This window comes from Phaethon lepturus, unplaced genomic scaffold (genome assembly GCF_000687285.1).
Source record: "Phaethon lepturus isolate BGI_N335 unplaced genomic scaffold, ASM68728v1 scaffold41482, whole genome shotgun sequence".
NCBI classification, from domain to species: domain Eukaryota; kingdom Metazoa; phylum Chordata; class Aves; order Phaethontiformes; family Phaethontidae; genus Phaethon; species Phaethon lepturus.
In genome coordinates, this window is record NW_010524868.1 from 7,331 (window position 1) to 32,721 (window position 25,391).

The following is a 25,391-nucleotide window of genomic DNA, read 5'->3' on the forward strand; positions in this document are numbered from 1 at the left end:
GAATAGGTCAGGGGAGAGGGGAACAGAAGCTTGACCACCAAGTTCTGTGTGTGTCCGCTTTCCTCTGTACTGGAGTTGTTAAACCAAACCCTTGAAATGTGAGGGAGGGATGAGAGGCTGCGAGGTCGTTTCCTCGTATCTGCGTGACTCTTGGCTTCCCTGTCCCCGCAGCTGCTGCCACCAGATTCTCTACAGCCTCTTGTCTGGATGCAGGAACTTCTTGAGTTAAGACTCAGTTAGGAGTCATAATGAAGGCAGGGAGCCAAAGCCTTTTCAGAGTAAGGTGAAGTTTTCTTAACTAAGTGTGGCTACAGTTCCCATCATCCTGGATGCCTGCAGCTGAGCGAGTGCAGTGAGCAGTGTGAACTCCTGTGAAGTCAAGTGGGATGTTGGTGAAAAGTTTTGGTGGGAGTTGGAAGAAGTCTGCAAGTGAGAGAAAGCACTGTGTGCATGTGGCTTCTCCAAAAACCAAAATGCCTTTTTTTTTTTTTACATCTCTTGTTATTTAGTAGAGGTCCTGGTTCTTGGTCACGGTACGCTAATGCTCTCATAAATTGGTGAAGCAAATGTGATCAGAAGACTTCTGTCTAGAAATACCTTAATGATACTTTCTAAATTGTATTGTTTTGACATTTTGAAGAGAATATACTTTTGCTTTCACAGATTAAGCTGCCACCAATGATGGAAATCATAACAGCTGAACAGCTGATGGAATACTTAGGTTAGTAATTACAATAAATGGTTTTCAATTATATATTATACTTATTAGTGACTAGTAATATAGGAGGACTGTTTAACTTACTATTTTATTCAGCTTTACTTGACCGCATGCTTCATGAAAACTACTTATGGTATTCAGTTACTCATGCTTTTCCTTAACTGCTTTTAAAAGTTTTCTGTACCGCTCTCCTAAGCCGTTAGTCTAGTGATGCAGTTGATATGGCTTAGTAGAGCAAGACATTGGTAGATTTTAAACTTATTAATGTCTCTCACAATGTTGTTTTGTTATAGTTGACAATGTAGTAAGTTAACTGTGCCTTTAATTGTCTGCAGTAACTCTAATCCTTGGTAGTATGACACAAAACAACAGGAAAAATTAATTTAGTCATCACAGTGATTGGGGTCTCCTTTGCAGGCACTACTCCATTATCAGATTCAGTGTTCAGCAAAACTGCAGCTGTTTTCATCTGACAAGTCTGTAACTTCAGTAGCCCAGATTGATCCAGGTGTTAAAAGCGCAGTTGCCATAGTACTTAAGATATGGGTATCACAGTTCTTTCGCTCTGTAGCATAACAAATTGAAAACATTTGAGCTTAATAGGCTAGGTTTGATATTTTTTCTTAAGCAGGAGAAAAAAACTTACTATATTTTCTTTCTTTTTGCTTGTAAAGAATGTAGCTTGTTCTTTTCAAAAGCATATTGCTGAATCTTTCAGTGAAAGAAAAAAGTTAATTGGATAACTTAAAAATAAGTCTTAAGGAATCTTCCTGTCTGTGTCTAAATGTTTCTTCCAATTGTACTGATAGAATAATACTGTCTGAAGTCACTACATAATCATAGTTGGCAAAATGTGTGTATTCTTTCTAGAAGACATATATTAACTTCTGGAAATATCTTATTAAATTGAATAACAAAATTACCTTCTCAAATTATTTGGGTTGCTATTCAGTCAACAGGATTAGCAGTTGCCAAATGGTTCCTCTATAGCCTAAAAAAAATAAAAAAAGAAAAGCTCTTCAACCACTTTGAACAATCTTAAGATTGTTATCATAAATTGGGAAACCTGTAATGATATTTTTCTTTGAGTAGAAAAATCTGTTAGGAATGGAGCAAGAGAATAAATGCAAAAAGCATTGAAATAAAATTTGAAAATTTAGAGAGAGGCAGTTTATGGATACTAGTCACTAAAAACATTATAAATCTTCAGTTCCAGTGTGTTGATTAACTAATTAACTACCTTTGTGTTGTAGACACAGATGGCATACAAGCCTTTCAGAATTATTGGTGTGTGGAAACATATGCCAAAATATTCATAGTATCAGTCAGGATAAGTGGTTGCATTCTTAAATTATGTTATGCAGTTACATGTCTTATTGTGAATGGTTTGACCTTTTTATATTTTCAAGTTGAGGAACAGAGGGAGGTAGATTTCTGAATAATTAAGAGTTTGATATGATGCTCCAAGACATTATAAAATACTGCTTTAGTAACAACATTAGCCACTTGAATTTTGTTTCTTAATATGATCTTACTCTGCTTTTTTTATACTCACATTTTACTCTGTAATTCAGGTTATAAAACAACGTGATCTCATTAATTTGATAGAAAAATTCAGTGGTGGTATTTATGATCAGTCAGCTTCAGTCAGAAGTGTTCATAGAAGTTTTGAAGCTTTGAGTGTGCAATAAAATTAATTTTATTTTTGCTTTTTTAGGAGACTATATTCTTGATGCAAAACCTAAAGAGATATCTGAAATTCAGCGTCTAAATTATGAGCAGGTAAGGAGCTGCTCCTAAAATACAATTGCTTATGTCTGAAGGAACTAAAACTTTCTCCTCACTTAATGTTTATCTTGTTAAAAACCAGAAGTTCTACGAAACATTGTTTGTAGTTAGTTTTTCCTTTTTACCTAGGCTTGATGTAGAGCATTATTTACAAATACTTCCTATTAGTGAAGAAAAACTCAGTATCTATTAAGACAAGAAACTATTTTTTTTTGCCTGCATTGAAAAGAATTTCACACAATGAAAGAATTTTGATTTTACTGAGGAATTATAGCATGGAAGTACAGATGGACGTATGTAACAGGGTGATTGCTCTTTGAAGTCGTCTTCTGTGCATCCTTCGGAGTACTCTGTTCTGTGGTGCCTGCTAGACTTTCTCTGAGGATGTAAACTGAGCAAGAAAGATCTCTGTTCTTAAGTGATGATGGATGAAAAGAGGTTGATTCCATATTATGAAAGGCAATATTTGCACTGACCACTATTTTAACGTCATCACAGAAGTCTTTCTATGTAAAAGATAATGCAATTAGTTTAAGAAAAAATTGATGTCGTATATATTATCTTAGAGCAAATTTTTCAATCTCTGTCTGTGGTTGCAGCTGGTTTTTTTGATTACTCATGGAAAAGTGATTTCAATTTATTGTAAGTGTTAGATTTCAAGCTAGTTAATTATTAGGTTGTCTTTTCTTGCTCTCATTCAGTGTTGAAAACGAAATTGAGTATCTTGGGATAGTTGAAATTAGACTAAAGATTGAATCTGGATTCTTTTAATAATCCAAAATACGTCATCAAATTATATGAATTATTTTTGTAATACCAAAATTAGCTATATTTTTTCCCCACACAGTTCTGTGCTGTAGAAGATTATAGCTATAATTGAATTACAGGAGGGTGATGAAAGCTGTACCTGGTTAAAGTACAGCCTCTCTGGCTTTCTTGTGCTTAAATATATGGGTTTACTACGTAAATGTCACAAACCTTTTCATTAAATGTTTAACTGTACAATTTTAAAGAAAACTTCCATTCTAGGAAAGTTCTAAATGTACTTGTAGGTGCATGAGTGATATCACATGGGAGGACAAATTAGGCAACTGAGTCTTACAAAATGATTACATTTCAGACGCATTGGAACCAAGTCTTGGTGTTAATCATAATTTTGTGTTTTTCGTGTCACACAGTTAATATTCTTTGCCTAAAACAATGTATTTTCTTCTTATGCAAGAAATTCAAGTAAATTTTTCAGACTGCTGGATTGGTAGTACTTGATTTTAGTATAATGTTAACATCATGACAAGATATTAATTTCAGCTGTGACTTACTTAAATCCCTCAATTATAATAAGAATTGGAATGAAAGTTGGATTTAAAAAAAAAAAAGGGGCACAAATTATAATGCACAAACTTAAGAACAGGTTGCCCAGGGAGGTTGTGGAGTTTCCATCCTTGGAGATAGTCAAAAGCTGTCTGGACATGGTCCTGGGCAACTGGCTCTAGGTGGCCCTGCTTGAGAAGGGTGGAGGGGGAGGTGTGTGGTGTGTGATTGGAGTTCCCAAGGTCCCTTCCAAGCTCAACAATTCTGTATATTAATATCCTTGCTTATTTACATTAACTTTTTTAGAAGCTTGTTGCTTTGAAGGTGCAGATATACCTAAAATAGAATTATAGTGTTCACATTATAGTGAGAAACTTCTGCAATTTTCTGGACAGTTTGATGTGTTCCTGCTTTGTTTAAAAAATAGACATTACAAAATAAATGCAACTAATGTCTGCGGATGTATGATCTGAATTTGTGGATGGCTAGTGCTGAATTGCTATAGGTGTTCTTTCTATGAATTTAGCAGAGTGAGAGTATAGCAGCATTTCTTCCAAAACACCTTTGATATGTTTTTATACTTGGTATCTGGTACCTACTAATGAAATGCACTTCTTAAGTAGGGTGTTTTGGTTTGCTATTATGATGATAAAAACTTAAAAAAAAAGTTTGAGCCAGATTTTGAGAATCACTTGCAAATCTTGCTAAATTCTAAATAGCAAAATTGTCAAAAGGATGAAGCAACATGTAGTAAAGTAGTGGGAGCTGTTACCTTCCTGGTAACAGAAATTTTACACAACAGTACAGTTAAAGGGCTACAAGCAGTAAAACTCCCATTCATAGCAACCACTCTTAAGTGCAGCTACTAGATAATGATCATGATGGTGTTTTATAGCTATGCTTTACCAAGTAGCTTATAAGCTTTCCTGTGGAAGCTTCAACTCTTCTGAGAGATTTCCAGGTTTAAATCTGCTTAGTAACAAGGAAGTATATCCGTTTATAAACTTACCTTAGGAGTTTGCAGAAGTTGCATCTAAATTGAGATTACTCAAAGTAGTAACAAGCTTATTGTTCTACTGTCACTTTATTAAGGAAAAAAAGTACATTTCAACTTGCATACCAGTAGGAAGAGTAGCTTAATTCCTTCCACTAAAATGCTGACGTTGGTGAACATGAAGTTTTTGCTGTGCACCTTAATGAAACCATGCTGTTGCATGTGTAAAGTGTTGTGCAAAGATCTGTAGGCAAGGCAATTTTATGTATATATGTCTGCTTACATACTTTTTACATACAAGTTTTGTTTTAGAATTCTATCACGTGCTGAGAGATGTCTAAAACTTCTGTCAAGATCTAGGTAACTTTCATCTTTCCAACAGATGCAAAACTGTACTTAGAATTGGGTCATGAAGTATTGAATGATGTAGCTACATTACTTAGCATGTTCACTTAGTCAGTGTTGTATGTTTTTTATGTTTTAATTGGTATGTTCTTTACCTTACTAAGTTACAAGATACATAGGCTACTTTCTGAACTTCTTAAAAATAGTAAGGTCTGCCTTACGTTCTGCCATATAGGCTTGTGTTGGTATTCTGCTCTAGTAATGTGTGCACTAACGTGCTGCAGAAGTGAATGTTTCAGTTAATGTATTGGTTATGTTATTGTTGGATAGATCCAGTTATTTGTTATTCTCCTATATTTCAGCAAGTTGCTTTTAATTTGATAAAATAACTCATCAGTATGTACCCCAGTTATGCCTTATTTTCCTACTTATCTCTCTAATAGTTTTCTTGTTACTCATCCTGTATAGTTGTTCATCCTTATTCTCAGTTTTTTGTCTTATTGATTCCATTAACTGTGGGTTTTGTCATTAACTGTCTTATCGTTAAAAGAAGACAACACAGAGGCAACTGTCTCCTAACAATCAGTGGTTTTAGGCTGTCTCCCATCTCCTCTCCAAGCTGTATTTCAGGTTTTTTTCATGCTTTTTTCCCCATTGTTACAATCATGAATTCCTCTTAAACAGCAGAATATTGCAAAACTAAGCAAAAAACCCCACCATCCCCCAAACCCCCAAAACAAACATACCAAAAAAACCCCCACTAAACAAAAGAGTGCCTCAGTTTCCCTGAATCTTCTGTAAATACTGAAAATACTTTCTGATTATACTCTTTGTGGACTATTCTCACCTGGCAGAAAATTTTTTCTTGCATGTCAGGAAACTTACTTTTGTAGGTTTAAAGAGACCTGTCTCCCAAAGCACTTTTTCTTTGGCTCATCTTTGCTTTGTGTGATTGGATCTTCATAACTTGGTAATTCCCCTTAGAATTCCATTCAGACCACTACTATAATAAATGCTAGTTTCATGATTTGTTTCCACAGTAGAATCTACAGGCCATCGAAAGGTGTGCCCAAAGTAAGATAGCAAAACTTTTTTTTATGAAACAAAAAAAATTCAGATTCTTCTTTGTTGTTCACCACTTTAGTACTGAACTCCCAAATTAGAATTGTCAAGTAGAACTGTAGCTATGTTTGTTTTGTTCATACATTATGTGGTGGCAAGTACTTCAGCCTGACTCACAAGGCAGGACTTAAAAGGGGAGAAGAAACCTTGAGTCCCTTAGAGATTCCCTTATAATCCAATTCTTCCAGCAGATGACTGGCTTGTGGCTGTGGGAAATGGAGCTTAAAGAAATAGGAGCTGCCTAGAAGCAGCTGACGAGTGTAGAAAAAGAAACAGCTAGAGCTGATCGGAGGGAGAGTTCTTACTTTGCAGATCTCTTCTGGCACAATGAGAACAAGTAATGTGAATATGCGTGGAAACAGTTGTTTAGCTCATTTTCCCTCTTGTGAATTTGTTTGAAATGTTGAACTGATGAATACTAAATGATGAAAGGTTACAAGAGTAACCACCAAGTGTACAAAGCTCTATTTGGTCATCTTTTTTTTTTTTCCCCCCCTTTCTGCTGTCAGAATATGAGTGATGCAATGGCAATTCTACATAAGTTACAGACGGGTCTGGATGTCAATGTGAAGTTTACAGGTGTACGAGTGTTTGAATACACACCTGAATGCATAGTGTTTGATCTTCTTGATATCCCCTTGTACCATGGATGGTTAGTGGACCCTCAGGTAACTTACTTTTTTCAGTAATTCAAACAGAATGTAAGTTATTCTGAATTTTATTGGGGGAGGAGAGATGTTTCAAATTTTAACTGGAGACAATAATAATGATTGTGGTAATGGATTTTTTTAAATCTAGTCAGAAAAATTGGGCTCTCCTCAGAGAATTGAATTCAGACTGTACATGTTTTTTAGTGTGGTAACTTTGCAGAGGCTAGGTCTATAGTCAAGCTAACTTTGAAAACCTTCTATGCCAAATTCATGATGATGTAAATAAGAATTGTTGTTCTGAGGGAGAGAGGAAGTTGCCAGATGTGGTGTCCCAGTCATTGTTTTTGAAAGCTCATTAGAGAACACTTGGAAGGAGTGCAAGGTTACTTTCCTCCTTTAATTCTGGTTTACTAGTCACTGCTTTTGAGAAGTGAGGATGTTAGAACCTTATTAGAGGTTAGAAAGAACTGCATATTTAACAAACATAGTTTATTTTTAATTATTAGTTCAATAAACAGTAAAATGGTACTGTTTACTTAGAGGGTGAACTGGTGAGTTTGGCTGGAATAAGCTGCCTCAATTTTTTTTTTCTTTTCATGCCTTGTTGATGAAAGTTGCTGTTCTCTTATTCCCTTGGACTTCCCCAGTGTCCCCGCTGAGCCAACTGATACCCCATTCTCCTTCTGCTTTGGCAACAGCTTTTTGAAAAGCATTAAATTAAGGAGTTAAAATGGGATCTGAGACTGCAAAATGTGTAACAATCTGGACTAACACTTTTTGGCCTAGGTTTTTTTTTAGGGGGATAATGTACTCTTTGTTGAAGCTCTTATTATTTTTTAATGAATAATTGCCATGGGCTTACAGTTGTGTTCTGTTCTTCACAAAGGTAAGTTCTCTGTTCTGTATGCTGTTTCTTCCTGCTTCAGGTGGCTGACATAGTAAAAGCAGTTGGTAACTGCAGTTACAATCAGCTAGTGGAGAAGATAATTTCTTGTAAACAGTCGGACAACAGTGAACTGGTTAGTGAAGGTGGGTAACTTTTTTCTGTGCTTTATTGAAGTATCTACCCTATCAAAATGTCAGTTACATATTTTGTATGTGGGTCTTGGTATGTAGAGATACAAGTGTGAAGACCTGTGTTCTGTCTGCTGAACTTCTTTCCCTGGGCAGGCAGACAGCACTGTGCCTGTCTTCTAAACTGACGCAATTTCAAACCAAGGATTAGCCTCATTCTCTTGATCTATTAAATATACTTTTAAAAAAAGCTGGAGAGAACTTCCTTTTATGAGTTAAGTATTATGGGCACCATTCAATTTTCAACTTGGATATATATTATCTCCCGTAATTAGAATATAAATTAGATACCATATGATGACAAGGAAAAAAATTCAGTAATATTAGAAGATGATACAGCATTTCTGAACATGAGAGGGTTATCTACAATATGGAGGCTTTAGAACTTTCAGCTTGTTCTCCCCTCTCTGAATTTAAATTTGTGGTAGTAAGGGGACGTCTTAGTGGGGAGGAGATAGGAAAAATACTACCATTGTAACCAGGCTTTATATATTAGGAAGTATGTAATAGACACCCATAACAGTATGTATTGCCTTTGTAGGATTTGTAGCTGAGCAATTTCTAAATAACACAGCTACACAATTGACATACCATGGACTGTGTGAGTTGACTTCAGCTGTCCAGGAGGGAGAGCTTTGTGTGTTCTTCAGGAACAACCATTTTAGCACCATGACCAAATACAAGGTACATTCAGCATTTTTGTCTTTACTGTTGTCGTTTGCATTCTCATTTCCAAGCAAATCTTTTTTTTTCCCCTGTCTTGAAATAGAAATAAATTGCAGTTTGTTGTTATATGTAAGTATGACTTATGGTGAATGTCAAGTCCGTAGCAAATGTTACTTGTGAATTATTGATTGCAGTGTTTTAGATATCAGGATCCATTATCACTTTAAATCTTTTTGTAGCTTTTCCCTTTTATGTTCAGTTCACTCCCTGTGTTAACTCCCTTTATGGTTATGTATAATGACATACATTTCTTATGTGGCTTAAATTTCCTTGCAGTTTGTGATTGGTAATAATATGGTTAATGAATTTAATTTCTTTTTTCTGAGATATTAAAACTTTGCTTTACGTTTGGGCCAGTAGATGAATAGCTCCATCATGGTGTTCAAAATACCAAACGTTTGGAGAAGTTGAGATGAGCTACAATATTTGTTCCCTTTGATTAGGACAGAGATGATTTTTTTTTTAATATGAAACTGGGGAAGCAAAATGGTGAGAACTGTGAAAGGAGTATTCCAGGATAGGAAAAGCAAGTGACAATTTGGTTAATGCTTCTGGGACTCCTTACTCTGTGGAATGGAGAATCTGGCTTGGCAAGTTTACAATCATTTGTGGAACATCTTCCTTCTAATACAAGTTTGCCTTTACTAAGATTTTTATGTATCTGACTTGGGTAGAAAGGGGCATGGTCAAATTGTCTCCCAAGATTTAATCGTTCTCTTCTTTTCAGTGATAAATGTGAATACTTTGAAGTAAACTTCTCATTGGTTTGCAATGTCAAATCATACTTAGACATTTATCTCAAACATATGTTGTGAGTTTTTACCTTTGTATAGAACTCTTGAAGTTATATTTTGGTTGTCTGTTATTTACTAAGACTTTAATTTCATGTACATTTGCATTTATGAATAATGGTAATAAATGCAAAAAAAAAAGTGTGTAACATACAAAAGCATTAAGGAAACCACTGTTTTTGCCATCTGTTATTTGGTAAAGTTACATACCTCATGTGAACGACACTAACTCTTCCATTTGGCAGTACCAATCCTTTTTTCTCCCTCTGTTAATTTTGACTGTCAGTGCTTGTCTTTGGCATTTTGAGTAACTATTCATAAGCTGAGCTGAAGGTCTGAATAGTCCTGATAAATAATGATTTACTTTACAAATAGGTCACACATTTGGTTTTGTAATAGCTTCTTAGGGCATATCTAAGCTTTGTTTTAAATCTGTGTACAATGATACTCTCTTAAAGAAGTAGGACAGGTAAAGGTATCTTTCTCTTCCTTTCCTCTGCTAAAAAATAAAAAACTATGGAAGATACGTGCTTATGGTCAAAACTATAATTGTTATGTTTCCTGATGAAGCTCATCTATGTCACAATTTTAAGAGACACAGTTTTGCTTCTCTCTATTTTTCTAAATTTAGCTCTTGCAGTAGTTGGTAGTAGTTTGTCATGGAAGCCTGTACATTGTTTTATGGTTGCTTTCATTACAGGAAAAAAATCCCCAACCTCAAAACAATTTGGTTTTAAAAAGAAAATACTAAGTAGAAGTACAGATGTACTTTATGGGTACAAAAGGTACCTAGAGGTGCACGAAACCTTTTTTTTTACCACATTTAAAGGCTATTCCAAATAAAATACTTAAATGCTGCTGGAAATAATTCATTTTTGTGCCATAATTAAACCTTTTAATATATAAGATATTCTTTCTATTACGTACAGTCAATGAGTATCACTTTGACCTTGTGAATTATAAATACAGAATTTTGTTTGTAGAATGTAGACTGTCATCTTCCATAGCGCAGTATTTAGATTGAAGACTAAAAACCTGGTGTGTATTTGTCAGTGCTTTATCAACTTTATACTTATAAACGTACACTTCTCAGTTGAGATCCTTTTTCCCCTAAAGAAATAAGATGCAAGACTTCAATGAGTTAAATATCCTTAACCAATATTAACAGTACAGAACAGGTTGAGGCAGTGAGTAAAAATCTGTCTGAAGTTTAATCAGGCACAAAATCCAAGATCTGAGAAGTACTGAGTTAAAATGTTTGAGAGTTGTATATTTAATAAGCTTTACTGCTTCTGAGTCACAATGGTTTTAATCTTGTCCTTTTTGAGAAGTCTTAGGCTTCTAAAATGCTGAGTTTTGGAATACGGCCGTTACTCTTGTGTTTCATGGTTATTATGGTGACCTCACTTGCAGCTAGTGTTCAATTTCCGTGTTATCTACGGGCTTTTAGTTCCTGGGGCTGTCACTTTTACACAGTGTTCATTTTGCCTGTGATTTTTGGTGAGTGGTACATTACAGAATTTGAGATAGGCGGAAACTCTTGTCATGGTGACAGAAATTTTTTATTAATTTATTTTTTAAAATCAGCAGTAACCTTTCTGTCTGTTTCTAACCTACTTAGCTATTTGCAGTAGCTATATGACTAGGTATTCTTTCATGTCAAAGAAGTCAGAAATAGACTTGACTTGGGCTTTCAGCCAAAATTAGCTATCCAAAAATCTTTAGACCTCCAGGATGCTCATGAGAGTGTCAAATGCATTGTTGTCACAGAGTTGAGATTTTTCAACTTTACTTCAACCTAGTATTTTTACTAGGTTTAATGCTAGCTCTGCCGACTTTTAGTGAGGTTTCTTTTACTTGACAGTTTCAGCAGTAGCTGGATTATGGAGAAAAGTCCATCAATTGGGAGAACTGAAGCCACAACATATGCTAGAGAAAACAAAGGTGTAGAACTTTTAGGGGAAAAACTGTGCAACTTATTTGTCTTTCTCTAATATTGCCCTTCTGTCTTCCCCCTTCAAACCAATATATGGAAACACACAAACAAAACAGTTACGAAGTGAAACAAAAGGGAAGCATACATGTAATGTTATGTACATGTAATAAAACTTTTGTGCTTTCAAACATTTACACTTTGAATAATTAGCAAGAATTTATAATGAAAATCCCTTAGGTACATTAGGCTGTTTATTATTCTAAAGAAGCTAATACTTAAACTTCTATTTGGAAGCTTTCATGTACAGCTACAGCTGATACAATGACTTGTACCCTGAAGATATTGCTTGAGTTCAGTGGGTTTTTCTGAAGCCAGTATTTTAGTGAAAGGACTTGGATTTCAGTATGTTATATTTCAAAGTAAGTAGAATGTAGGTTGATCTTACCTGCATTTATTGGAGGAAAGAAAAAATACCAAATAAGCTTTTTCAAAGGAAATGCAGAAACTTGTTCCCAGTTCTCTTATGTGCTTATCTTTTTGTAGAATTGCCTTTAGAATTGAGAAGCAAGTGTGAGTAACTTAAGAAAAAGAAGTACTTGGTGATACGGAAATAAATCCAAGGGCAAAATTCATAAATCGGAGACATCTTAAAGTTCAACATATGTTTCTCTAATAAAGCAGGTGAACCCAAACAGCCTTAATTCTGGTCTATATTGGTGCCACATAACAATCATATGATTGTAATTGAGCCATTTTTAACATTTGTCATGCTTCGTTGATCAGATTTATTTAAGTTGTGTTAGAGTTCTTTTTGCATCCCATCTGGTGAGCTTGTTTTAGAGATAATTGATATTTTCTGGTTTTTGAATATTACATATGCATTTACCTGTCATTTCTTAATAAGGGATAACCTTGTGGGTATTTTATAGCAGAAATGGTGAGGTGAAGACTGGTAACACCATTTGTGCATAAAGTTTGAAATTCCTGAGTTTTAAGTCTTTATCAGAAAAAGTTCACAGTATTTATTATTTGACTCACAGTATCCAGTTTAAAAATAGAAGATTTACTAACACTGACAACACTTTACCCAATTATACTGCGTTTAGAGTGGCTTTCCACTATCGGATCGAAGGATCTTTACCTTGGTTTTGGATTGCTTGTTTTAGAGGGCTGTTTTACTGGAATGAGGGTTAGGTGAAAGTGTGAATAAACAGTGCAGTATTCTGAATTCCTACATCTTTGAAAATTTTTTCATGGGCTGCTGTTACAAGATGTTGCATAGTGTCAAGAACTCCTTGGAACCATTTGGCATACTAGTGCCAGCTAGTATGATTGTTAGGCTGGCTAATCTACTCATGCTTCCTTTGTGTCCAGTGTCTCTATTGACCGCAAGATTATTTTTTTTTTGCATGCGTAGTTAAGGAATTTGTAAGGAGCTGGAGTGACTCCTCACAAACCTGGCTTTCTTCTTATATTATTTTTTAGTTATTATTGTTTTATTTATTTAGTTAGTTAGTTATTTATTACTAAAGTAACAATAATAAAATAGGCGGGTGGGTTTTTTTTTTTTACTCTGAAGTGCTTCTTGCAAGATCAGAAATAGAGTGGCTATGAACATACAGCAACATGAATACCAGGTTAGATTAGGGAGGTATCAGTGCTATTACGTACTGTGGGCAAAAGCTTATTAATAGTCTCTGCTAGCAGATATTTAAAAGGCATTTCTACACTAGTTACGGGGATGAAGATAATACTTTGGGCTGGACAATAATAGGTGAGAAGTTGTATTAGAACACTTTAAAAATATTTATTATTTAAAGAAGAGTATTTGACTTATGAACAAGAGAAAAAGCAAAAGGGGGAAAACTTTTTAGTTACTGTCACTGTATTTCAAAATATTTCCTACTGTTTTGAAATATTCCAGTTCAATTTAATAATATGGACACTTTTAAGAGGTTACTCTTCAGGAATGTAAATATTGTGCCATTTTTATGTATCCTCCAAATTCCTGACACAGAGTAAGAGTTAAATGAAAAGGGTTTATTCAATAATAATTTTTCTGGTTTGGATACAGCATTCACTTGAAAATCGTGGAACTTGAGGAGTGAATTTTTTTTTTTAGAAATTACTATGACAAGTTTTGAAGTACCTAAAGACTTCATTTTTTTAAAGCTGCTGAGTTGATACCACAATGTAATTGTGAAGATACACAGATTGCATTTCAGAATAGACCATCAGTTCAGTTAAAATTTTACTCCGTTTACATTATTTAATATAGTCTTGAATAATTAATATTTTACTATTCCTCTTCTGAAAATTGATGAAACTTGCATAATACAATATATTGTCATTTCTGATTTGAAACAAGTTTGAGTATTAAGATCATGTTTATGTTTGAAGATATGCTACCTAATTTTTCTATTAAAAATTCATTATTGCATATGAAAGAAAAGCAAATATGGCAGCTCTATAATATATTTGACATCTGTCAATAAGGGCAGTTCAGTTATCAGATTCTTAACTCCTTTCACTAGTACTTGTCCATTTGCCGGAGTAGTCATTTATTCTACTTTCTGTCCCTATAATTGCATATTAATAGTCTTGGCTCATGTTACTATACAGTAATCATTTTCAGCAGTTAAAGATGTGATTTATTTTTTTTTGCCTTTGCTTTTCATTACACAGATAATAAATACATCAAATGATAATTCCCTAGATCAAGGAAAAACAGGACTGTAAAGAGGGGATCAGTTTGGTAAGAATATCTTAGTTCAGTTGGAATTCTTTTTCCCACCGATGTGACCGTAATACAACCTATTTTCTTTACTGAAAAGTAACAAGACACCAGCTTGGATTTTTAAGTATGTGTATTGCAATTATGTTTTCTAGTTTATAAATGTTGAGTTTGTATTTCAGAACTCAACAGAGACTTTTATTCAAATACAGTGTATATTAGCAATAATTGCAGTTTTTCCTTGGGCATTTAGGATGATGTCTGAGTTTGGCATTGTAGGGGCACTGTATATAACTTCTTAAAAACATGTCTAAATATTTTTCCGTATCTTTAGTAAGTGTGCGGTTTTTATTCTGAGAATTACTCTGTTGAATCAAATGGTGTATACTTTTTAAAAAAAATCTTAATTTTCTCTTAACAGTTAAAATCTTCAGAGAGATTAAGCTAATCCCAAAATAACAGCACTCATGCACATCAGCATAAAACACCTTCATAAAAAAACAAGGGGTCTGATCCAGAACTCCAAGAGAACGTTTACGTAGACTTTAAAAGATAAGGCTTAAAATGTTTGTCTTTACTGTATGAAGCTATTGGACAGGTGTTTGGTTTTCCTTTTGAGTTTTCTAAACTGCTGGAAATTTGGTAATTGGCATCAGACCTAGTAGGTTAAAAGCATGAATGTTAGTTACTTAATCTGGTCATTAAATTAACCCAGGAAAGGAGGTTTTATAATCAGTAACATCACCTGCAGCCTACATCTGTTTGCATTTCAGAGTTTTTTTTGTGCAAACCAGAAGACTTAAGAGATCATTCTTCAAGAGAACAATCTTGCTTTTATCCTTAGCTTTATTTCAAGCTTTTTGTATGTGAAACTATAAAATCTGGGCTTTGGTCTACCATATTTAGATACGGATTTTTAGGATACTTACTTGGTTTTTTGTAGGCTTGGTTTACTTTAACAGTTATCCACTTGAGGCATTTTTTATTGTTTTATTCCCTACTGACAACAGTTATTAGTAGCCATTATTGCTGTATATTATGTGCTAGCATTTTCATGGGCAGTGTTAATGTACGAGACTGTATTTAATAAAAAAAAAAAAAACTCGCATTTAAATGTAGACCTAAAAGTTGAGCTGGTAATATTTTAGAAATGGCTGGTTAAGATTATGAAGGTAGAAACACATTTATTTTGTTAAGTATAATATTGCTGTTGGCAGGGTGTACTTGAAAAACATTTATGTACATTCATTAGCTGAATTGCATGACCTTAGTGTTGCTGATCATCCTGTTACAGCTTTAGCCCTGACTAGAAAGCAAATGCAGAATCAGGGCCATGATCTATTAAGTAGAAAATGCATTCTGTTTTTTACCTTTTTTTTTTAAAGCCGCCTTCCTATTTTTTTAGTTCAGTGTAAATAAATGTTTCTACACTTAGTAATTCTTACTGATTCTGTCACTGTGCTCCCTCTTGCCCTTTTCTTCCTTGTGTGTTGCACCGAGTGGAGCTGAAGCGCAGAAACTTCGGTAGGCTACAAATGTGGTGTAAAAAGGTAAAAAATGTGGACACATCAAGTGATAAACCCCAGTGTTCATTGGTTTCGTATCGCTCTTAGCAGCTAGACTGATCCTATGATCTGGTTAAGTGCTGGAGTCTGGTGGCTCGTTCCTGACACCAGGCACGTCATTACTTAGTGCAGCTCAAATTTAGAGGCAGGAGGAAAGTCACGTGATAGAAGATTTTCTCATGTCACAAAAACCCCTCGCTGGAATTCGGGTGTGCCAATGAAGTTGGCCTGTGAGACCTTAGGATGGGGAAGAGAACGCGCATGGCATTACAACAGTGCCTGTAAAACCAGTCCAGTACATACGGCCTCTGTTTGCTTGTTGCAAGTAGAAAGAACAAAAACACTGAAGTTCTAGGAAGAATGATACTCTGTGGAGTAGCTACGTTATATCTAAAACAAAAAGAGCTGATTCCTCTTATTTTGTATATGAAAGTTGTCCAATTATTACCAAAAGTTACATGAATATTAGCAATATTATGAGGGTACTGGGGAATCTCTTTGGGGTGTGGGGTTTTTTTTAGAAATTCCATTAAATTATACTAATATGAAGTAGAGATCGGAGCACTTTAAAAAAAAAAAAGGGGGGGAAAGATGACTTTGGATGGATCTCTGATCTGTGCTTTCCCATTGTTCTTTCATTCCAATAAAGTAAAAAGGAATTCTGTCTCTTCACAAGTACTAGGGAGCCTGTGTTTGGTTTGCTACGTTTTGTTAATGTGAAGCAGCATGTTTTTAAACCATGCAATTGGTATTGAAATTGGAATCCTGTTTAGGTAATGTGGTGATAAGTGATGCAGTTTATTGCCTTTCATGAGAGAGCTGTATTAAAATGTTTTTTTAAATTTAAGATGACATTGTAAAAATCGGTGTTCAGGTATAGTTCAACTGAGGAAGTCTTAAAAACAGAAAGTAAGAATATGAATTTTATTTAAGATTGAAACAGTTCTCTATTTCAAACAAGTGTTAGCTTTAAAATATTTTTCAATGACAGATACTAGGTTCTAATCGTAAAGATATACCTTTATATATATATTTGTGTGTTAAAACTTCAGCTTACAATAGTTGGGAGATTATGAAAGCATTAACATTTTTCTATTTCAGTGTTATTAAGCTACCCTGTTTATAAGCTGTTTAAAAAGTAATTCAAAATGTATGGCATAACAGAGGAAAACTACTCCCCCTCCTTTTTTTTTTCTTTTTAGGTATGTTTGAATCAATGTACTGGTCAAAACAAAATTTGAACAGTTCAAATACACTTACCTTAAAGATTCTGTGATTTGATTTTTTTTTTACATTTTTTGAAAGACTTCTTGGATATAAGATGATGTGAAATAGGTATTCTGTGCAAATTGGAAATGTTGTGAAATGATTTCCGTTTATTTCCTTTGGGTGATTTTTAAGCATCGGAGGTAGCATTCATTTTTTTAGGTAGGTTTCCAAGGGAGAGATGATTCCTTAGATCATGTTATGTGGTCAGGCTTGTTGCCAACAATTGTATTTATGTCTGTAAACTCACCTGTGCCAGGGTAACTGCTATTCCAAAGCTTGACCATACAGTAGTGTCCTTTGTGGGGTTTTTATCTGTTCTTTTTGACCTTTTGTATTAGCACATCTTGTGGTATTAGGTAACAGTAGAAAGATTGCTCCATGTGAATCTTCAGATAATGTTTTTGTTACATCACATGACCTACCAGCCACAGAAAGGATGGCTGTAAACTTAGTAGGATTGAAGAGATGTGGTTTTAATTTCATTATCTCTTATAGACAGTCTTAATGACTTGAGAGAAATCAGTGAGCTAGTTCTGTACTTGCGGAATAGAGGCAATGCTTTCATTTTTTTTGTCTGGTCAGCCTGTGAAATCATTAGAACAGGAACTGCCTCTTGGTTTTTGGTACATCTTTAGCACAGTGATCTTTGAGAACCCTTGGTGTGCTGCTGTAATGCAAATTTTTGTGGATGTCACAATAAACTGCCTTGATTTTTACAGCTAAAACACTGCGACAAGTTTTGCATTATCTTCATCTGGTATGTTCAGTAATGTTAATGAGAGCTCCAGGCTTAATGTGCTGCATGGTCAGTAATACTGTTCTTGCTTTGGAGTGTAATTCTAAAAACCTTATTAAAAGGGTAGGATAAGATTAAAATCTAATTAAGATTGAAATTTAAACATGGATTTTTGTGCTGCTTTGCTGTCCCTCAAACATGCAGCACCATCTCCTTTTACTTGAGACCCACTTCTATAATTTCATTTTGACTTCAGCTCCTCTCTCATTCCTTCAACGTCAGCTTGCATTTCATCCTTCCTGTACCTTGGCTTCTGGACTTGCTAGTATTGTCTCTTTCACTCCCAGACCAGCCCATTTTATAATTTCAGAGTTTGAAATCAAGAAATTCAGCCTTGTGGAATTGTAAAAAGGCTAAAATCCAACAAAAGTAGTTATTGGTGAGAAGTGATAGTAAGAAAAATAAATATAGGTTTTTCAGTTGAAATAAACCTCGTTCTGTCAAAACCTGTTAAAAAACATGAAATTTGAGATGCGGTCGTTTTGAGGTAATGCCTCTTGGATGATTTGGAAAGATCACCTTTGTCTCCAGACCTTGCCTTTGGAATTTAATGTCATTTGTCCTGGGACTTAAAATTTACATTGCCAGTCTTGAGGTATACATTTGGGGGGTGTTTTCAAGGAGTTATCAAGATATATATTCATGTTTTATATTAATTTTTAGTGAATACGAACTTCGATTAATAATAAAAAAATTACAAGATGGAATACAGAAATGAAGTGTGGTTGTTAATTTAGCAATGAATACTAGTATCTGGTGTGTTAATGCTGTATACTGATTCATTTACATTTTAAACTTGCTAAAAAACCTAAATGCATGTTTTACTGGAATGCAACAGTTGTATTAGCTGATCATTTCTGCTAATTATATCAGACTGTAAAAGCCAATTTTTTTAGTTTTACAGGTTTTCTTTATTCTTCTGCATAGGGTCAGCTTTACCTGCTGGTGACAGACCAGGGCTTTCTTACGGAAGAGAAAGTTGTTTGGGAAAGCTTACACAATGTGGATGGTGATGGAAATTTCTGTGATTCTGAATTCCACCTACGGCCTCCGTCAGACCCTGAAACTGTCTACAGAGGGCAGCAGGATCAAATAGATCAAGTACTGGATTTCTGCATTTCTATCGTATTTTTCTGTTTGCTTGTGACTATATATAACAATTGCTACTTATTTTTAGGCATATATATGTATATTTACACGGATGTGTATGTATGTTTACTCATGCATATATAGGACTATAAAAGAATTCTTTAGATACTTAAGTTGGGGTTCTTAAAAGTGCTACTCTGAAGTATTAGCATGACTTCAAGGGAGGACGAGCAAGACCAGCTGTGAATAGTTTGGAAAATCCAATTTTAATCTCTTAGAATGCACTTCTGCAAAGAACTTATTCAGGTGTAATGTCACATTTGCCTTGTATATGGAAACAGAAACAGCACTGTGAAACTTTATAACAAATTCATTTCAGCTCATTAATACCATCATAACTGAACTTTGTTTTCTGATGTCCAGTTTGCTGAATGTAGGACAAAAGCCATAACAGATTGTGTGTGATGGTGGTTATTTGTTATTCTTAACTACATATAACAGTTTCCAGAAGTCCTGTCTGAGACAGGACTTAACTATACCAGTTAATGCATAGGCATGTAGCAAGACCAGGCTCCTTGGAAATCTTACAGTCTGAACAAGGAAAATAAATTTATCTTTATAATAATGACCATTAATGCTTTTTAAACACTGGGAAAAAATTAATTAGCAGATGCTTTTTAATGAATTCAAACACTGTATCTCTCGTAGAATAAAGAATCTGGCAGAGATAACAGGGCTAGTAATATCTTGAGTTGCTATCTGTTTCGATATATCCAAAACTACCTGTTGATTATTTTCTCATCTGTACAGGAGTTAGTGTTCCTTACTGATGTACTCTCAATTCTGTTCAGTAGAGTGGGGACAGCATACCCCATCAAGCATAAATCAGAGTTTTAATTAGAAATAGCAAATTACAAAGAGACAGCTTCAAAATCTTTACCTCTACCTAGAACCAGTATGAGCTGACACTGTCTGTCTTTTGCTGCTGTCCAGGTAACAGAATTTAAACCTGAAAGCAATTTTTTTTTTTAACTAGCTTTTGTGTTTTGTATGCTGTGCCATAGGCACTGTGAAAGGAGAAATGTAAAGTAGCTGTTTTCAGCCTTTCTGCAGTTCAGGTTACGAACAGGTTCTGAAACAAATTCCTGGTTTCCATGACATAAATATATTTGAAGATGAGACTGGGGGAAAAGGGATGGTACTGTGTAGCTGCACATGCTGAAAAATTCACTTAATGACTTGGCTCTTTTCTGTGTGAAAGAGCATTAATGAACAAGTTTACTGTTTAGGATTATCTGATGGCATTGTCTCTACAACAAGAGCAGCAAAATCAGGAGATTAACTGGGAACAGATCCCAGAAGGAATCAGTGATCTAGAGCTAGCAAAGAAGCTCCAAGAAGAGGAGGACAGGAGAGCTTCTCAGTACTATCAGGAACAAGAACAAGCAGCTGCTCAGGTCCAGGTAAGAAAGCATTATTACAGAATACGATCATGAGTTTTAGAGAGTATTAACTTAATAGTTACATAGACACATCTACGTTTGTAATTGTTTCAGGCTGATAAGACTGCTATTTACATTCTATGCAGTAAGTGACAAGTTAGATATAGGCATCTTAAGAATATGCTGTAATTGTTGGGACTACATGTGCAGATGTGGCAGTTGCTGCCACTTTAATACTTTAAAGCAGGCCTAACCTTCTAAATGAGGGTTTCATTCATACTATTTAAGTTGAAATGATGGAATGAGTTAATACATAAGGTTACAAAGACTGTATTAGCTCATCTTTTACGTTACCTGCAAACTAGCATTCAGTTAAAAGCTTTTTGATAGTCAAAGTTTTGTCTTTGTTTTGCAGAAGTTTGTTGCATTACATTTTTAGGTGTTTCACTCTGATACCATGTGAATCTATTCAGTCCTGTTTCAAGTTAGGAAGTTAACAGTTTCTCCCAGTAAACCTTTCTGTCCCCTCCCCATCCCCTTAAGCAGTTGCATTCAAAATGCTTGGAAAATGTGATTCATGAACATGTATATATAAAATTGCCATATAACTGCATCTTCTGTGCAAGAGGCAATACTTAAGTCGGTGTTCTGAATTCATGAGTTCTTAACCCCTGGAGACTTTTTTTAAAAAGTGCTTTTATTTACAAATAAGTAAAAAATATTTATATGAAGGCTGAATCTTTGATGGCCTGGAGCAATTCAGAAGCATTAACTGATGTGCTTGTGACAATTAAAAGTTGTGTTATTTCCGCTGCGTATTGATTTAATAGAATCATCAGTATCTACTCCTAAGACAAAGATTCACTATTGGCTGAAAAAAAGTAGAAAAAACTGAAGAACCTGCTTAACAGGACTTAACAGCATGCTTATTTGCAGCTACAAATGGATAACAGCTGGAAGAGATGATGAATTAACAAAACTTAAGTTGCCTTTGTATACCAAGCCCCTTGCCAAGTTCCGAACTAGCTTGTAGTCACAAAAAGCTGCTGTTTTGCCATATCTAGCTGTCAAAACCAACACTTTTACTCTGCAACTTCTGAAACGTGGATTATGTTCTTGTAAAAGAAACTAGAAAAAAACTCCAGCACAGAAGTGCCTGAAAACGCTTGAAGACAAATTTTATTATTGAAACAACTGATCTGAATATGTGGACACAATAGAAGGGACACACAGGACTTGAAACCTATTTTCAGCTGACTTAATTTTTTAGAAATAAAAAGTTTTGTGGCAGTTCTGGAGTATTTATGTGGAAAGACTCTACCGGAATTCTACTGTTTGCATAATAGTTAAACTTTTGTTTGTGAACTTGAACATAGAGTAATACTTCAGCCTGCATCTATAGTAATGTGTGTTGCAGTCAAGATTTTATTTTTTCTATATAGCAGGTGCAAGGTGCTGCTTCTCCAGCAAGTGGAAGACAATCTGTGAGTAATGAACGCAAACGTAAAGAGCCTCGAGAGAAGGAGAGAGAAAAAGAGAAGAATAGCTGTGTTCTCTTGTAATAGAAAATGGATTTAGTCTGGAGCCAAATGCATGTCCTCAGAAGCAAAAACAAGGAGTAAAAAGGAAGACAAACCTGTTAGATGCCGCCTGTGCCTGATTACCCCATGGATTTTGTTCACGTTTCAAGAGAGGATGGGTGACTTTGTTACAATCATACGGACTTCAAAGTCATAGTGCGTGCTGCTCAAGATGGAATTCCAAATCACAGTTGGATGCGGCTGTGCTTTGAGCTAGTCATAAGAAATACTGCACCTTGTAGCTGAACACACAAATCATGGCAAGTTTTGTGTCATAGTGACATCCATTACTCATTACATCAGTTAGTAAGCTATTTTATCTTCTCTAAACAAAGGAGGTAATTCGTTTTGTGTTAAGACTTTTTCCTGAAGTCTGTACATTAGCACAACAGAATTCTATGTTTCTTCCATGGTATGAAACTATATCTTAGGCTGGGTATAGTCTTCATGACATGAGCCCAAATAACAGCTGGGAACTGCCTCCTCAATGTGTCCAGATCTCTTTGCTTCTGGATCTGGTATGTTTGGTTTTTTGAACCCAGATTTATACTGTGTTACTGCTATCATTGCACCTCCTGGCCAGCTTTCTTGCCCCAAGAGTATGTGACTTCACAGGCATCATACAAAAAATTGTCATAGAAAATGGGGCATTTATTAGTAAGCAAGATGAATATTGTTTGCTTTTCTTGCAATTACAAACTGGGTATGGCAACTCAGATGTTATCAGGGTTAAACAAGTAATTTCATAGGTAACTTCTTTTTCTTTTAGTATTTTTTTCTCTTGTAGGTAAACTGGACCAGATGAGTTCTTATTTATTGACCTCTCCTTATGATAGGTGAATAATGAGGGGAAACTAAGATCTATAATAATTGTTACTCTATGTAAGAATGCAGAATTAAAATAACTATCTGCCTTTTTTCCAGAAGTACCTTGAACTTTAACATGACGTTAACATGTCCACTTGTGTATTTGAGCAAGTGTACTGTAGTTAAAAAAACACTTTTTTGTTTGTTTTATAAATCATGTATCCTTAAAAAGCACACTTCTGAAGGGTGAGAGGGAAGCTAGGCTGCTTTCTGAGATTGTGTGGAAAGGTGGTCAGGTGTAATATTTTGTTTTTTAAATCACTAATTTAGAATTTTTGGAAACCAGATTTTTCTAATTTATGGGAACCAAATAAACATGTTGTGTCTTGTAGCATTTGTAGAACACAGAAACAGAATACTTGCTGAATTTTGAGGGAACCACAAATCTTACTCCACTTCTGTTAAGTCAGTTACAACTACCTTCTTGCTGAACCTTTTTGATAAAAATTTCTATTTAGCAATTTATAGATACTTTTGAAAAAGGCTGCTTCTCCTGGACGAATTACGTATTCATGCTCTAAGTCTGGGCAAGTGCATTAGCATCTGGGAAAGTGAATGCAGCCAGGTGGAATATGATGTGCCTGGTTTCAGGTGTTTGGAGAATGTCTGTAAGAGAGAGGGTGTCTAAACACAAGTCCACTCATAAAAAGCTGCTATAAAATTATTTCAAGCAGACTTGCAGCAATGAGGGGAACCAGTCACCACATAAATCTTTTATGAACCTTGAATGAAAATTAGATGGATAAAGGAAGAATGTCTTACTAACTCAAGGGCCAGTTTGTATCACTTTTTTCTTCCATGCCTTTCTCTCTTTTTTTTTTCCACTTTTGTTACAATTTCTCTTTTATAATAATGAAGTAATGAACAGTAGGAGGTCTCTAATATGCAAAGTGTAAATTTAAAAATTTATCTATTCTCTAGAAAAGTCATGCCCAGAAAAGTAATTTTAATACCTGATGTATGCAGTTCAGATAACTTTCTATGTCAAAGCAAAGGTTGATGTCTTTTCCTTTGCAGCAGCCTAACTTCTTCAAACAAATTAGCGTGATGGAGGATCACCAACACAATGACTTACCTACTTTAAGCAGATCAGAAAACATTCAAATAGTGTCAATAACAAAGACTTTAAGCCAGAATGTTGTTTAAAAACATTCTGTTACTAAAGATTTTTCCAAATTTGTGTATTTACATTTATTTATTGACCTCGAAAAATAAATATGTTGAGCTAAGTGTTTGTTATCTTATTATTTTGAGTGACAGTATTGCCACTTCAAATTCCTTTTTAAACAAATTCAGCTGGAGCAGGCATTGTGGCTACAGAGTATATCTTTTTGCCTAAGATACTTGCTCATTTTAGTATTCATGTAACATTTCCAGTTTGAGACAGATATGCCTGATGCCTAATATACTGTAGTTATGGTGATGATATCATATGGTCACAAAGGAAGAAGAGTTAAATGTCAATGCCTGTCATGAAATCTGAACTCTCAGGTAATTCAGTTTCTCTTTCGGTAAAGAAGTAAAAAGTTACATGTTATTTGAGATGGCAGGCCTGCTATTCAAACAGTTATCTGTTAATATCCTTTTTTCTTTACAGGTCATGAAGCTTTGGGAAAAAGGTAAAAAATTCCTGAAATCTAGGGCATTGTTCTGCACGAGTTGAGCTTGTTAGTGGCAAAAGTTGTAAGCAGATGAGCTTGTATCCAAAATGAAATGCATCTGGAAGCTTCATTTTATACACTCCTGTGACTAACCAAAAGCAAGTATCACAGTTGCTGTTTATGACAGTATCTGATGATAAAAAAGAACAGAATTGCTTTTATCTGCAATAGTGACCTTAGAAAACAGTATTTCAAAATATTCACAGAGTACTAGAAAGATTATGTCCATTTCTGACTAGTTGCTTCATTTGCCTCTCTTTTTGAAGCTCATGTTCTGGTGAAAGGGTACAGATTTATACTTTAAATCTGTTTATACAATTTAGCATGCACATGCTCCAACTACCTACATAATATACAAGTGTCCAGAAAAGTAGAGTAGAACTTTTCCACTAGATAAAAGCTAGCACAGAAAACAGGATCACTGAATTTTTGTTGTTGCATTGTAGTTGTGAAAGAAAAAAGCGCAAAGAATTGAGCACTACTTTAGTGATAAATGTTTTTCTAAAAGGCACTTTGTAAATGCTCAAATACAAAACTTTTCTTGTGACACTCATATGGAATCTGAGATCCAAGCAGATCCAAAGGAAGATTGTAACACCAGAGGATGAAATGAGCATTCCTGAAAATTCACTTAAACACAATGCAAAAAAAAAATTTTGTAGCTAGCCATCTAGTTAATATAACAAAATTTGTGTGCAGATTGTCTTTACAGAGCTGCTCTTGTGGGATCACAGACAAGCTAAACGTGAAGCATATGCTCTTCTGTGTACACTTGCATTGGATTGCCAGTCAATCTCTACACTCATTTGATATTTCATGTTATTGTCAAATGTTTCTTCAAACTTCTATACACGAGTTCTTGAAAAAAATTCCAGTATGTAATAAAAGGCAATTTGAGGTCTTGAAATTGAATGTTTTGGTGTATTCAGCAGG

The 25,391-nt window shown here is 34.9% G+C and overlaps 1 protein-coding gene across 1 annotated transcript; it reads left to right on the forward strand.

The window, feature by feature from the left end:
* Positions 1–640: 640 nt before the first annotated feature.
* FAM63B (family with sequence similarity 63, member B) lies at positions 641–23,099 on the forward strand (the record flags this gene model as incomplete). Its single annotated transcript, XM_010282579.1, has 8 exons — positions 641–721; positions 2,436–2,500; positions 6,788–6,946; positions 7,855–7,957; positions 8,544–8,686; positions 18,747–18,920; positions 20,198–20,371; positions 21,793–23,099. Coding segments are annotated over 8 exons (1,019 nt in total), but the record flags the coding sequence as incomplete, so codon positions are not given.
* Positions 23,100–25,391: the final 2,292 nt, after the last annotated feature.